The following is a 13,819-nucleotide window of genomic DNA, read 5'->3' as shown; positions in this document are numbered from 1 at the left end:
CTCATAGTTAATCGAAATATCTCCGGAAAGGAGATAAATCTTTAGCATTTAACCGACTATTTCTCCTAACTCCAGCAAAGATTAAAAGGCCTAAAAGGGCTTCGATTTCTATGTTATCTGTATAGGTCAGTCGCTTTCTCTTGAAAAATTAGGTTTTATGAGATCAATATGTTCATTAGTATACTTTACAATGCGATTTATAACAACTTCAGTAAAAAATAATCTCCAAAGCTCGCCTATGTCCTTCAAGCTTTTTGTTTCTTTTCTAGGCCCTGGCAGTTGAGTGACTATATTCCTAGCGAGACGTCTTACACGATTTGACGGAGCATCATTATTCCACCTAGTGTGTCCATCTTTACCAAGATAAAATTCTCTATCATCTATCTCATTTAACTCCTCGTCGATTTCTTCATCATCTGCTTGCTGGGTATCATAACTTTCTACATCTCCTGCAACAAAGTCTTCAACGTCGCTGTCATTTTCATCCTCATAATCAGAAGTCGAATTTTTTTCCTCCAAAAGTAGTCTGATTTGTTCTTCATTCATTATAATATTAAAAAGTACCTGCAAAATAGTAAAACGTAAAAAAATAAGAAAGAAACAAAAAACAAAATAACTACTTTAACTTCACAAAAAATTACACATATACCCGCGTCGGTCTCACAGACCAATTTTTATAAAATTCACCAACACGCCAGTCTAGTGCAAACGCCAAATCAACACTAATATAGAGCTTGCAAGAAAACCGGAAGCTAGCAGTAAATTCAACTTTGTAGAGATTCTGGAAAAACAAAAATTTACGTAAAATCCTTTTCTCGGTCTCACAGACCAACGCGCGGGTATAGGAAGGTTAACAAATCGCGCCAGTTACTTCTTTCTTGTGAAAAATTTCTCTACAAAATTAATTTTATTGTAACCACAAAATGTCAGCTGAAAACCATCCCGTCGCAATAGTGTTTAACCGACCGAATTTTCCAGCGGGAGTAGACCGGCTGCTCACCACCCGTCAACCTGTTACCCGCTTTCCGCCGCACTTCTATTTCGAGCATTAGAAATGTAGCTATGCAGCTCTTACCGACTTTCTCCAATCTGCTTTATCGACCGCATACACGAAGCGAAAGGACTACTGAGAATCAAACGTACATTGATATCGTGTAAGACACTTTCAAAATTTTGAAAAAATTGAGAATTCTGAAATTAAAAATTTTTCTTACCGCTTGCATTTTTTATTCGTACTTTACTTCAATAAATATTGATTTTATATTTTCTGAACAGTAATGCCAAATAATTTTACGGATTATAGATAGAATTGTCGATAAGCGTTTTTCTTTTCTTTTCTTGTTGTTGTTTTAAACGCACCTGCATATGTGCGTAAAAAACACAGTTACTTTGATCTCCCATACCTACTCAGTATCAGCGTTGAATGTGCTCAAATATGGTAGTATCAGTAGAGTAAATTTTTGTTCACAGATTTTGACATTTGTGTCTGGCACACTTTTTCTTCTTGACAATAATAATACTATTTTCAATTAAATTCAGCGCATTGTCCTGCGTAAACCCGAGATAAAGTTTCCGTTATAATTTGCTTACGGGGAAAACATTAAAAGTATCATATACACAATTGGAGTCGGCAACACTGTAGCAAAGCTTTAAATGCTTGAGCTTTCTCCAGCACAGCTGCTTCCCAACTTCATCTACTACAATTCATTCATACGGAAATTGTTCAGTTATAGTAATCTTATACAGTCCAATTTAAAATGTGCACTATACACGTAAATCTATACAGTTCAGTTTCTGGGTGCCGTTTTCGAATCCGTTTGTTTACCAATCAGTGACAACGTGATTTCATCTTGCCGTCATTGATCAGTTGCACAAATTTTAATGCTTTAACATTTCCAATAAATTCAAATGCTTCAAAAGTGATTTCCATGGTGTTTAATTCTACAATATTGATGTCACAATGTCACTAAGTGTTATGTTTTGTGTTCTAACAAAAAGTAATGAAATGACGAATTCAGAAAGATGTTCTCCCTATATTACTCGCTCACCTACTTTTGTATACTCAAAATTTTCGCGACGCAAAGGAGTTTCATGTGAGACACGCTTGAATATATAGCGATGTGTTAACAGTGAATTTAATAAAATGTTTAAACGTTTTTGCTTGAAGCTAACTGTTATTCGAAACGGTTTGCCCGACGAGATGTCATGTTTCCTTTTTTATTATAAAAAGTATAATTATTTACATTGTTTTGTTTATGCTTCTCGTATAAATATAAACGAACCAGCTCTGTATGGTTAGAAAATTTGTGTAAAGTTTGAAATGGTACTAAAACCTCACAGACTCCTCAATATTGTTAACAATTTATTTCCTTTTCACGCATCTGGCAAGTCAAATTGTCTAATTTGCGTTGACAATTAAACAGTTATATGGCAACAATTCCCTGCTGTCTAGACATGGAAACAGTTATTTGAAATTCCAGTTCGTTTTCTACGCAGTTATCTGAAAGTTTTGCTAAATTCCAAAATTTATTGTAAATTAATTGGTCTTAAACCGTTATTAAGTGCGGAAGGTCGTTTAAAAGTCGTGTCGAATTTGTAAAAAAAACTTTACATAGGGTGTTTTCTTAAATTTTAACCTTACCGTTAACTCTAGGAAAATCCAATAACATTGCTTCCGTTAATTCTAGGAATTCCTGTACAGTTAACACTTCAAACATTTTAAAGAAAGTAATTACATATTGTGAATTAGGGCTATTTATTAATACGCTTTTTTTTCTTTATTTATTTATTTCCAGTCGGGGGATCTGCCATCACACAAAACGATCACGCATCAACAGGTGTCCCCACTTTAGCAGCGGAGGCTTCAACCACCGAAACTGCTTCACTACCACTATCACCCACATCGATTATACCTCCCCAACCACAAACGCCTCCGTGCAAAACTCTCTCGCCGTGCAGTGCACCAATTCAAGAGAGGATTGTAAAAGAAACAGAAGACTGCAAAGAGGATTCGCAGGCCGATTCCTTCACACAACCACCAAAAACACTAAAAGTTAAGGACCCCAAGGTCATTGAGCCAGTAGAAGTCGGTGTCGAATTAGTTGCAAAAACTGACAAACCGCGTTTCTACTCATCGATTTTAGGTGGCAATAAGCCTTATAGCGGCGGTATTGTATTAACACAAGCGCAACGCAAAGAATATCCGGTAGAAGTGGTAAGTCGTCGTAATACAACCACACCTACTGAAGATAGCTCCAGTGATTCGGACTCGGATTCAGACGGTTCTAAACTTATTGTTGACGAGAAACCATTGGTGCCAGAAGATAAACCACTCTCACTGCGTTTGCGTAGCACTCCACCCCCTTTGGAGAAACGCCCCAGTCCACCTCCTCCTCCAGAACCAGCAGTACGTTGCAGTGTTATACAACGTACACCCAAACCAGCACCTACACCACCTCAACGTCAAAACCAGCACGAAGTTCTACTACCACCTTGTTCACTTGAGCACCTCGGACCCGAACAACAAGAGCCCATTGATTATCACGTACCAAAACGACGTTCTGCTTCATTCGATAGCGACGAAGAGCAAAGTGATTCTTTGAATGCCAAACGTTTAGATCGCGAACGTAAGTTACGCGAAGCCCGTCGACGAAGCGCAATATTAGCAGCGCGTGCCGTACTTGCACAAGCGCGGCTCAACCCACGTCTTGTACGTAGTTTACCAGGAATTTTGGCTGCCGCAGCCGGACACGGACGCACATCATCAACAGGTGCCGGGCAAGGTTTTCAAGGCTCTAGTGGATTCGGCGGGAACGGTTCGGGTAACGGTACTAATCAAAGTCCCAGTGGAGGTGCTGGTTCACCTACGGGCTTTGGTGGTGCACTGGGTGGCAGCGGCGGTGCTGGTGGTGGCATGGGTGGCGGCCGTGACGGTCGTAGCAATTACGGTCCAAATTCGCCACCTTCGGGTGCTCTTCCTCCTTTTTACGAAAGCTTGAAGAGTGGAAATGCAATGAATTCGTCATCTTCAACAGCAAATTTTAACGGAAACTCAAATTTCCTTATTCAAAATGCAGCCGCAGCTGCATATTTAATGTCTGCAGCAGGTGGAAATACTGGTGGTCAACAACAGTCAAACAACAACTATATAGACTGCGTATCGACGAACGGAAATGGTGTCAGCGGTGTAGGTAGCGGTGTAAATGATAGTGGTAGTGGTAGTTTGGAAGGTACATTTGTCAATGGCCAGGGTAACACAAATTATTCTGCGCATGCGCATAATAACAAATATAATAACTCTGCTTCTTCTTCTGTTCAACATCATCATCATCATCAACACCATCATGGACATCCACATTACGGTAACAATCCATCAGCGTACGGCATTATATTGAAGGACGAGCCAGATATTGAGTATGATGAGGCCAAGATTGACATTGGTGCTTTTGCGCAAAACATAATCCAAGCCACAATGGGCAATTCGGGAAATTTCAATGCTGCCGCTTATGAGGATGCAATTATGTCGGACCTTGCCAATTCGCAAGGCCCCAACGGATCAGTGGATCCCTTACAATTCACAGCCACACTTATGCTCAGCTCACAAACAGATCATTTGTTGGAACAGCTCTCCGATGCAGTCGACCTTAGCTCATTCTTGCAACGGGAATGTGTGGATGACGATAACTCCACAAGCCCTCGGCAAGACTTCGAGCTGGTGTCTACGCCTTCGCTCACTCCTGATTCCGTGTCCATAACACCGGTGGACGGCAACAACCCCAACCAGCTTGACACATTTCACGAGAGTCTCATTCAGCAAATAACAAACAACATTTCACGCAATCACATCGGCAGTAACCAAAATGCCAACATGCAACCATATCCATTTGAGCACCAACAACATGTGAACAACAATCAGCAACACATGAATAACGAACAGCATAGCGTAAATCAGCAGCAGCAACAGCCACCACCATCGTATCAACATGCCACACGTGATTTGATGCAGCTGCAGCAACAACAACAGCAGCATCAGCATCATGCCCAACAACATCCTTATCAACAACACCAGCAGCAGCATCAGTCGAGTTCCATGATGCAGCATGGCGGTCCAATGTTGTTGACACAACAACCACAGCAACATGCATACCAACAACATAACCATCCATATGGTTCAGCGCAACATCATCACCAGCAGCAGCAGCATCACATTGCGCCGCCACATCATATGCAGCATCATCATCACCACAGTAGCGATAACAGTAATCTGTCGCTGCCGTCACCGAATGCAGCACATCTTTCTGCGCATCATGGCATGTCGTCGGCAGCGAGTAACTCGTCGGGCGCCTCGACTTCCGGTTTGCTAGATGCCAGCACTGCCATGCTGGACACCAAGCCCCTGATACAAAGCGTAAGTCCCACTCATTCGACCGGCAGTTTCAATGCAAGTTCTTGCGATACGGGTTCTAGAAAATTGAGTACAAGTTCCTCTAGTGGGTCTGCGTCGATGGTGGCGAGAGATCCGCTGAGCAGTGTTGTCGCAGCGGCAGCAACCGCCGCCGGCATACTGCCACCATCGCCCACTGTCGCCATGCTACACGAAAGCAAAATGTTACAGCAGAGGGTAAGCATTAAAATCAAGGCAAAAGCAGAATCAACATAACGCATTGTTTTATCGTTTGATTGTTTTCGTTTTGTTTGAATGCTACGTAGTAGGAGAAGGATTACATATACTCAAGTTTAGTAAAAAGTGTATTTAATTCTTTGCACCGACATAATAAAATGTAAATAGCTGCTGCATGTAAATAATGTTTGTCCTTAAAGAAATTGTACATAGCTAATTTAACCCTCCGTTGGACACCTTTTTTAAAACCTTCGGTTGGGCGCCCGGTTCTGGCCTTTTTTTTTTTTTTTTTATTCTTTTTAAAAGATATCCATAAATCGGTAGAAAATTAAATTTTAGGAAGCTATCTGACAGTTCAAGTCGTTAGCTATATTAGAAATATATTCAATTCACGTCCAAAGTTGAAAAAGCCAGTCTGGCCAGACCCGGTAGCCCAACGTAGGCTTAAAGCCGTTCAGTATTATTTAATGTTTATTTTCTATCCGTCTAATTGTATTGTGCGCCGAACGAACTTGTTTTGTGACTATCTATGCTGAGTTTTCTACTTTATTTCCTAACTTTGAAGGTTTTTTTCAATTTTTTTTATTTTAATTATTATTTTATAGTTGGGTCTGCCGCCAGAAGTGCAACTGGAATTTGTAAATGGCGGTCATGGCATCAAAAATCCACTTGCTGTGGAAAACACACATACGGGCCACCATCGTATACGCAGCATTGATTGTGTTGATGATCTGAAGAAGAGTGGCAATGTTAGTACTGACGGTTCGGAAAGCGGGAGCTGTGCGCCTGATGGCACCAAGTTTGTGTGTCGCGTTTGTCTGAAAGCGTTCTCGTTACAACGCCTTCTGAATCGGCACATGAAGTGTCACTCGGAGATTAAGCGCTACTTGTGCACATTTTGTGGCAAAGGATTCAACGACACCTTCGATTTGAAACGCCACACGCGCACACACACCGGCGTGCGACCGTACAAGTGCAATTTGTGCGAAAAGAGCTTCACGCAGCGCTGTTCACTAGAGTCGCACTGCCTCAAAGTGCACAGTGTGCAGCATCAGTATGCGTATAAGGAACGGCGCGCTAAGGTAAAATATTAAATGTGAAACTTTTCATTTTATATGCGCACTAAATAATGTTTTTTTTTGTTTGTTGTCTTATTTACAGATGTACGTTTGTGAGGAATGTGGGCATACGACTTGCGAACCCGAGGTTCATTATATACACTTGAAAGAAAATCATCCATACTCACCTGCATTGTTGAAATTTTATGATAAGCGTCATTTCAAATTTACGAACTCACAATTCGCCAACAATTTGCTAGGACAACTGCCAATGCCGGTGCATAATTAAAAACGTATAGTGGCCAATAGTACCACGTTGTAAATAATACACACACCAATTTTCAGTCACCCAAAATAGATGGAAATGAACTGATCGAACTGCTGCGAAAACATGCCTTTCTTATATATTTATAGCGTAGTTAGTTCAATTGACATATTTGAGTTTTCTAAAAACTGCCTAAAGGAGATTATATGATTTGCTTATGTTTACTTCTACAATTATTGAAAGTTCAGTTAAGTTCATTCATTGCCTGTATTTGGCCACATTTTGTACTGGGAATTTTTCTTTTTTTTTTTATTATTAATTTTGCTCCATGAAATGTTTATACTGCGACAGCTGCTGCGCTTTATTTTACTACTTTTTGATGGGCGTATATTTTTAATGCTTGGCTATATGTTAAATATTATATCCTTTTCAAGCCAACCGTAAACCACACGCAGACACGCAATGTAAACATGTAAAAAAAGAAACTTGGGAGTATATTCTTTTAGACATTTAAAGCTAGGTAAAATGATTAAATTGATATACGTGTATTGTACATTTTTTTCTTAGAGAATTTAAGTCGATTTTAAGTTGATAACACTGCGGAACTAATTCTCATTATTCTTATATTTGTAACATAACAGAATTTTTATAATGTAAAGTTTGTGCGAGAAGAAATAGATATGAAATTGAGCAGTTGGAAAATAAGGCTGGAATAAGAGTTCACTGTACATTTATGAATGTAAAACAAAATTGTGCTTCTAATCAAAGAGTTAAGTTAAGTTAAAAATCAGTTTAATTAAAATCTCATTTCGCGTAACTTTTGTAATAAGTTATATAGGTTTTTATTTTTATTTTTTTCTTATTTTGTGGCTGAACACAAACCATTATACATCTTTATTTGAAGTAGCTTTGTTTTTAATTACATCTAAATAGTTTTGTTTTTGTTTTACTTTGCCTTTTAAAAGAATCATGTACATTTTTATTTAATCCATATCACATACCTTCTAAAATTAATGATTTAGTTATAAAGGAATTTCATAGTTTATTTTATATAATATTTTCTGAAGTTAGTTTATTGGAAATAAATGAATTAATAAAATTAAATTAAATAGCAACAAGTGTAAAGAGGCGTAAATATTAAATATTAAACATTAATTAAGTTGGAAAACGCACTTGATTTCATTGTATCTATAATTGGAAGTTTATCGAATGAACTCACTCACTTAGTTTGTAAGCGTTTCGTTTTTGTCGAAATGAAGACTAAAAAAAACATATTAGGCTCACTGCTTTTGCTGCTCATAAATGAGGCAATTGAAAAAAAACTTTGCAATTGTGTTAAGCTAAGCTTTAATTTATAAATAGATGTATTTTAAATAAAGTTTAATCGTAGTTTAAGGATCGAGAGCTTTGAGAGAAAGTAAATGAAAACAAGTGAAAAAACCACCAATTCGTACTGATTTGAATCTCTTTGGTTTAATTATCATTAAAACATATGTTAGTGTAATTATTTTCGTAGAACATTTTTTTTTTTTTTTTCATTTTGCTTTTGTTTATTTTTTCTAGTAATGCGTTAATTCTAAGTTCGAAAGCAACTAATATTATCACAACGCAGTTTTAAGTAAACACATACGCACACACAAGTATACACCAATAAAATAACGAATATAAAAAAATAAAGGCTTTATATTTGCTACACGTAAATAAGTTGAGTCAAATATTTGCTATTTTATTCAGTAGAAATTTGTTTATGAGCAGCAAAGTGCGACTCCGCTAGGAAGAGTACGCTAAAACAAGGCAAGTTGATGGACTGGAAGAGCGAGCAAGGAAAACAAACAACTGCAATTAAGCAGAGCTAGTTTGGTTTTTTTTTTTTAATTCTTTTACAAATTTTTGTTATTATTTTTGATTTTATTTATTTATTTTTTGTCTTCTTTTTTGTTTCTTTTTTCTCACTTTTACTTTTTTTTGTCTTTTTTTATTCTTTTTTTTTTGTATCTTATTTTTTCTTTTGGTTTTTTATTTTTTTTTTCTTTTGGTTTTTTCTTTTTTTTTTTCTTTTTTATTTTTTTTTTTCTTTTTTTTTTTTTTTTTTTTATATTTATTTTCTTTTGGTTTTTTTCTTGTTTTTTTTTTTTTTTTTTTTTTTTTTTTTTTTTTTTTTTTCCTTTTGGGTTGATTTTTCTTTTATTTATTTTTTATTTATTTATTTTCTTTTATTTACTTTATGTTTTTCTTTTTTCTCTTCTTTCTTTGTCTTTTACTTTTTATTGTCTTGTTTTTTGTTTTTGTCTCTTATTTTTTTCTTTTGGTTTTTTTTTATTTTAGTTTGTTTTCTTTTAATTTTTTTCTCTTCTGTCTGCTCTTTTTTATTTCTTTGTCTTTCTTTTACTTTTTTTGTATTTTATTGTTTATTGTTTTATTTCTTTTGTCTTATGTTTTTTGCTTTTTATTTTTTTGACAGTTAATTTTTTCTTTTGGTTTTTTTTATTTTTTTCTTGTGATTTTTTTTATTTTTTTCTTGTGATTTTTTTTATTTTTTTCTTGTGATTTTTTTATTTTTTCTCTTCCGGTTTTGTTTATTAATTTTTTTTTCTTTTGGTTTTTTTTTATTTTTTTTTCTTTTGGTTTTTTTTTATTTTTTTTTCTTTTGGTTTTTTTATTTTCTCTCGGTTTTTTTTAATTTTTTTCTTTTGTTTTTTTTTTTCTCTTGGTTTTCCTTTTCTCTCAATTTTTTTTTTTGTTTTTGTCTTTTTGTTATGCATTTTTTCTTTTATTAATTATTAATTTTTTTTTTTTGTAATATAATATTTATTAAAAATAATAATTAATAAATATTTAACATATACTATTTTTATTTATTTGTTTTTTTTTTCTTTCTTATATTTGTTTTTCTTATACATTTTTTTTAATAATATAATATTTAATATCACACAAGTCCCTTGTCGACTTTCGTCTCCACCAATTGTTGCCTTGCATCTCAGTCCATCGCGCGCAGTTACGCAAATGATTTACATTTTTAAATAATCGGGTTTATTGTGCAATCAACGGTGAAGGTTTTAGCATAAGTGACACAAACACGCGTTTACATACATACATATATATTAGGCTACATTTTCGTTTAGTCGTTTAATTTAAATCAATCGTTATCGATCATGTTTAGTCGTAATGCGGCAGCAACTGCCTGCCCACAAAACACCCACCATTCCACATTTACGCTAACTCACCTCGTACGCTAGCTCATAGTTTATTCTTTACTCAGTCATTCTCGTCTTCGTCATCTGTTGATAACATTTAGCTTTATTTTTTAACGAATAGCAGTCACTCTCCTCGAACCTTTTTAAGTTTAATTATTTTATATGTAGTTTACAAAAAAAATTCTACCTAGCCTTAAATTGGAATTGTTTACTTCATTTGCTAATGACAATTGCAGACATTGCATTTTTGTTTTTGTATTTAAGTTGAAAAGCGAAAATATGTACATTTAGAAGAGAATCTAAACGCAATTTATTGAAATAAGCAAACAAAAATTAGTTAAAATGAACTCAAACACAGACACACACACCCTTGTTTTTGCATACTAAGTAAAAATCTGAGAGCTTTGAGCAAACATCTAAAACAAATATCATGTAAAGGTTATCCAAAAATAAATGAAAACTTATTTAAAACAAACGGGTATTCTCTTTTAATTTAGGAATGCAATTTTCTACTTTTGCAAATGGTAAGTTTCGTCAGTTCTTTGTCCAAAAATTGAACCTAGTTTTGTAATTGTCGTTTTGACTTCAAATTAATCGGCTGCCCTTGGGATACGAATTTCTATAGTACGTAAATGACCGACACTTGACATACGATTGGGTGCTGCCACCGGTAACGATTTTATTAGTTCGAAAGTTAGATTTTCGTTAGTCTACAACAGGAATCTAAACTGATTAAAGTTCCGATTGGTGTTAATAATTGGGATATAAACTGATTATAGTTCCGATTGGTGTTTGGGTGGTGCATTTCCTAGCCCAATTTTGTTCATGAAGCAAATAACTTGTAACAATTTTTACAAACTATCGAGTTTTGGTGTTCTGGGGAACTTGCAAGCTTTTATTGGATACATTTTTGTTTGTAAGAATTAGCATGTGAAAAAACAGCTGATGGCAAGTAAAAAATAAAAACGAACTCAAACTTACGAATTGAGCCAGAGTTCTATATTGGGGAAAAAGATAATTAAAATGGAGAATATAAGTAAGCCTTTTTTTAGTATATTATTTATAGGAATCGACCAATGATATAGAGGTATGTATTAGTTGGGGAACAAGATCGTAACGTTTTCACCGAAGACTTGTATTTACACAAAAAACAATAATTATATCAATAAGAGAGGGTATGCGCAACAATGCTTTATAATGCGCAACATACCATTTCAGAGTGAGCAGTGCGTTCAAAAATGCAAATATGGCAGTACTGCAAATGCAACGCGTTCTTAAACGTCATTTTTGTATCAAAAGTCGTGCATTATTTGCAGCAAAATTTTCACACTGCCAATAAATACGCTAGTACAATGTCTGATGAAAAGTGGGTATTTAATTATTTATTTTAGCTTTTAATACAAAAATTGATGAAAAATACGATATTTAAACTTTATTTTATTATACTTTTCTTGGTTTTAGTGATTACTTTAGTACATCGGAGATAAAATTACTGTTCAGAGTCCGACTGAGCATGGAGAACGAGTTCACGTCGGGAAGGAGGAAAAAGAGCGTGTTTTGGGCTAAGGTCGTAGATGAAGTAAAAAAAGTTAATGAAGATTTAAAAATAGATAGAAACATCGCATGAGAATAAAATATATCCTCGGGAAACGATTTTATTGTTTCAAAAAAAGACTTATTTTTGGGTATTTTCCGTTTTGATATTAAACTTTTGACAATATATGTCCTTCTTTTAAGCTTTACACGGGTTTTTTCTCTTAAATTTAATAAAAGACAATCGGTTTTTTCCTCACATGCATCGTCCATGACCAAACTTAGTAACAATTCCATTTTACTGCACAGCGCGTTCATAAATGCAACAAATCTATTTGCAATTTTTCAACAAATCTATCAGTTGCATGAATTGTCACATTGACAGTGCTGCCAGTGCTGCCAGCGCTGCAAGTACTGCGCATTATAATGCGTTTCTGAACATAGCCATGGTTTGACAGGGAGCGGAAAAGATGGTAATCGGTCGGTACAAGGCCCGGAGAATACGGCGGATACTGAAGGCCGTTCCATTTGAGCTCTGGGAGTGCGGTATTGACGACTTGTGCTACATGGGGCCTGCCGTTGTCGAGGATGAGTTGATGAGGAGTTTTCAGTCGAATAGCCTCATTCTCGTGGTGTAGCTGGGCAATGTAAAGTTCGTTGTTAACTTGGAATTCTTTTTGAGCATTTCGCATTGACACCAAACACATATTATGACCTTCTTTGGATGAGGATACGGCTTGACTCCCGGCACCCACTCAATTCTTTGCTTCATATTGATGTATAGGCACCATTTCTCATTTCCCGTGGCGATTCGGTGCAAAAAGCGCCATTGGACAACACGCGATCATAAGTTGAGAAGCAATTTGAAAGCGAATGCTTTGTTTTTTTTTCGTTGAGCTTGTGAGGCATCCAGGCTCCCAATGAAGGTGATTGAGAATCGTGTTATGATCAAAGTTAATTTTATCCGCAAATTCACGACTGGCTTCTAGACCGTTCTCCTTCAAAAGTGATTTGAAACGTTCTCCATCGAATTCAGAAGGCCTTCCGCTGCGGAGCGTGCCATAGATGTCAAAGTCGCCATTTTTGAACTTTGCAAACCATTTCCGTGCTATAGAGTCGCCTATGACACCTTCTCCATAAACATCGCAAATGTCCCGGACTTTTACGCTATGAACTTAATCCTCAACCTTCATAACCACAGCCTCCCGGCTCCGTTGATGCAGTTTCCGAAATACAAATCGAAAGCATTAAAGGTATCTTTTGTGTTTTAAGCTTCTATGTAGTTCTTGGTTATTAACTAATTTGGTAAATAAAATATGAAGAAAGCTGTGATTGCCTTAACAGTACAATTGCTGATAGAATGTTCTTCCTCTGACAGCGATGATGAAATGGAACAAATCAGTAGACAAAATAAAATCTCGTTATGCAAAGCTCTTTATTTGCGTTTTTTGTTACCAGTGCATTGTGGACTAAAATGGTCTTTCGATATTAGTAACCGGTTCTTTTTTAAAACTGAATAACCAGTTAAAAATGTATAAATCGACGGGGCGGGCTTTTGCTTCGTGTGCAATTAAGTTCTGCTCCAGCATTATATATGTATTATGTTATATATATGTATATACATATATATAATTGGCGTGTACACCTCTTTCGGGTGTTTGGCGATCGGCGTCCGTCTTGATGTTGTTGAACTTACGAACTTTTAAGTCTTTTTTTGAGCGCAAAATTCGAAGAGTGCATTCTAGAATCACTGTCTGTTCAATTTTTAATACTACAGTACATACATACATCCACTTATAACTAACTGGCAATGCATGGCAAACACCAAAAATGTTGACTGAAATCATAAGCGTCAAAGGTGCGATACCCAATGCATTTGCAGCTACTGAGAAAGCGAACTGACCCGTCTTTATTGGTTAAAAATTATCACGACTTAATACAAATACAAAAACAAATGCATCAACGGCCCGTTACCTTCTCATTGCTAGAGTCTTGAATTGCTTTCGCGTGGATGCACAAAATTTCGTTTTTTTACATTCATGCAGAGAGAATTTATATACTGCAGCGAAAAGTCAAACTACTCAGCAGATACTCTAGTCATCAACTGATATTTGAAAATGAGTGAAAATTTACAGTTGCAAAACGACCA

At 35.9% G+C, this 13,819-nt stretch overlaps 1 protein-coding gene across 3 annotated transcripts; it reads left to right on the top strand.

The window, feature by feature from the left end:
- The first annotated feature begins 1,945 nt into the window (after nucleotides 1–1,945).
- LOC128858015 (transcriptional regulator ovo) lies at nucleotides 1,946–8,658 on the top strand. 3 transcript variants are annotated; one of them, XM_054093926.1, is made up of 5 exons: nucleotides 1,946–1,997; nucleotides 2,796–4,250; nucleotides 4,377–5,620; nucleotides 6,226–6,702; nucleotides 6,782–8,658. In XM_054093926.1, exons 1-5 carry the CDS (start codon nucleotides 1,961–1,963, stop codon nucleotides 6,965–6,967), a joined length of 3,399 nt encoding a protein of 1,132 aa, XP_053949901.1. In that variant the 5' UTR covers nucleotides 1,946–1,960; the 3' UTR covers nucleotides 6,968–8,658. The 3 variants fall into 3 exon arrangements, with proteins under 3 accessions (XP_053949901.1, XP_053949900.1, XP_053949899.1); XM_054093925.1 differs by lacking the exon at nucleotides 1,946–1,997 and adding an exon at nucleotides 2,004–2,093 and having other exon boundaries at nucleotides 2,796–4,229; XM_054093924.1 differs by lacking the exon at nucleotides 1,946–1,997 and adding an exon at nucleotides 2,004–2,093.
- Nucleotides 8,659–13,819: the final 5,161 nt, after the last annotated feature.

Source organism: Anastrepha ludens, chromosome 3, assembly GCF_028408465.1.
Source record: "Anastrepha ludens isolate Willacy chromosome 3, idAnaLude1.1, whole genome shotgun sequence".
Taxonomy (NCBI): Eukaryota; Metazoa; Arthropoda; class Insecta; order Diptera; family Tephritidae; genus Anastrepha; species Anastrepha ludens.
This window is presented reverse-complemented; position numbering and strand designations above follow the sequence as displayed.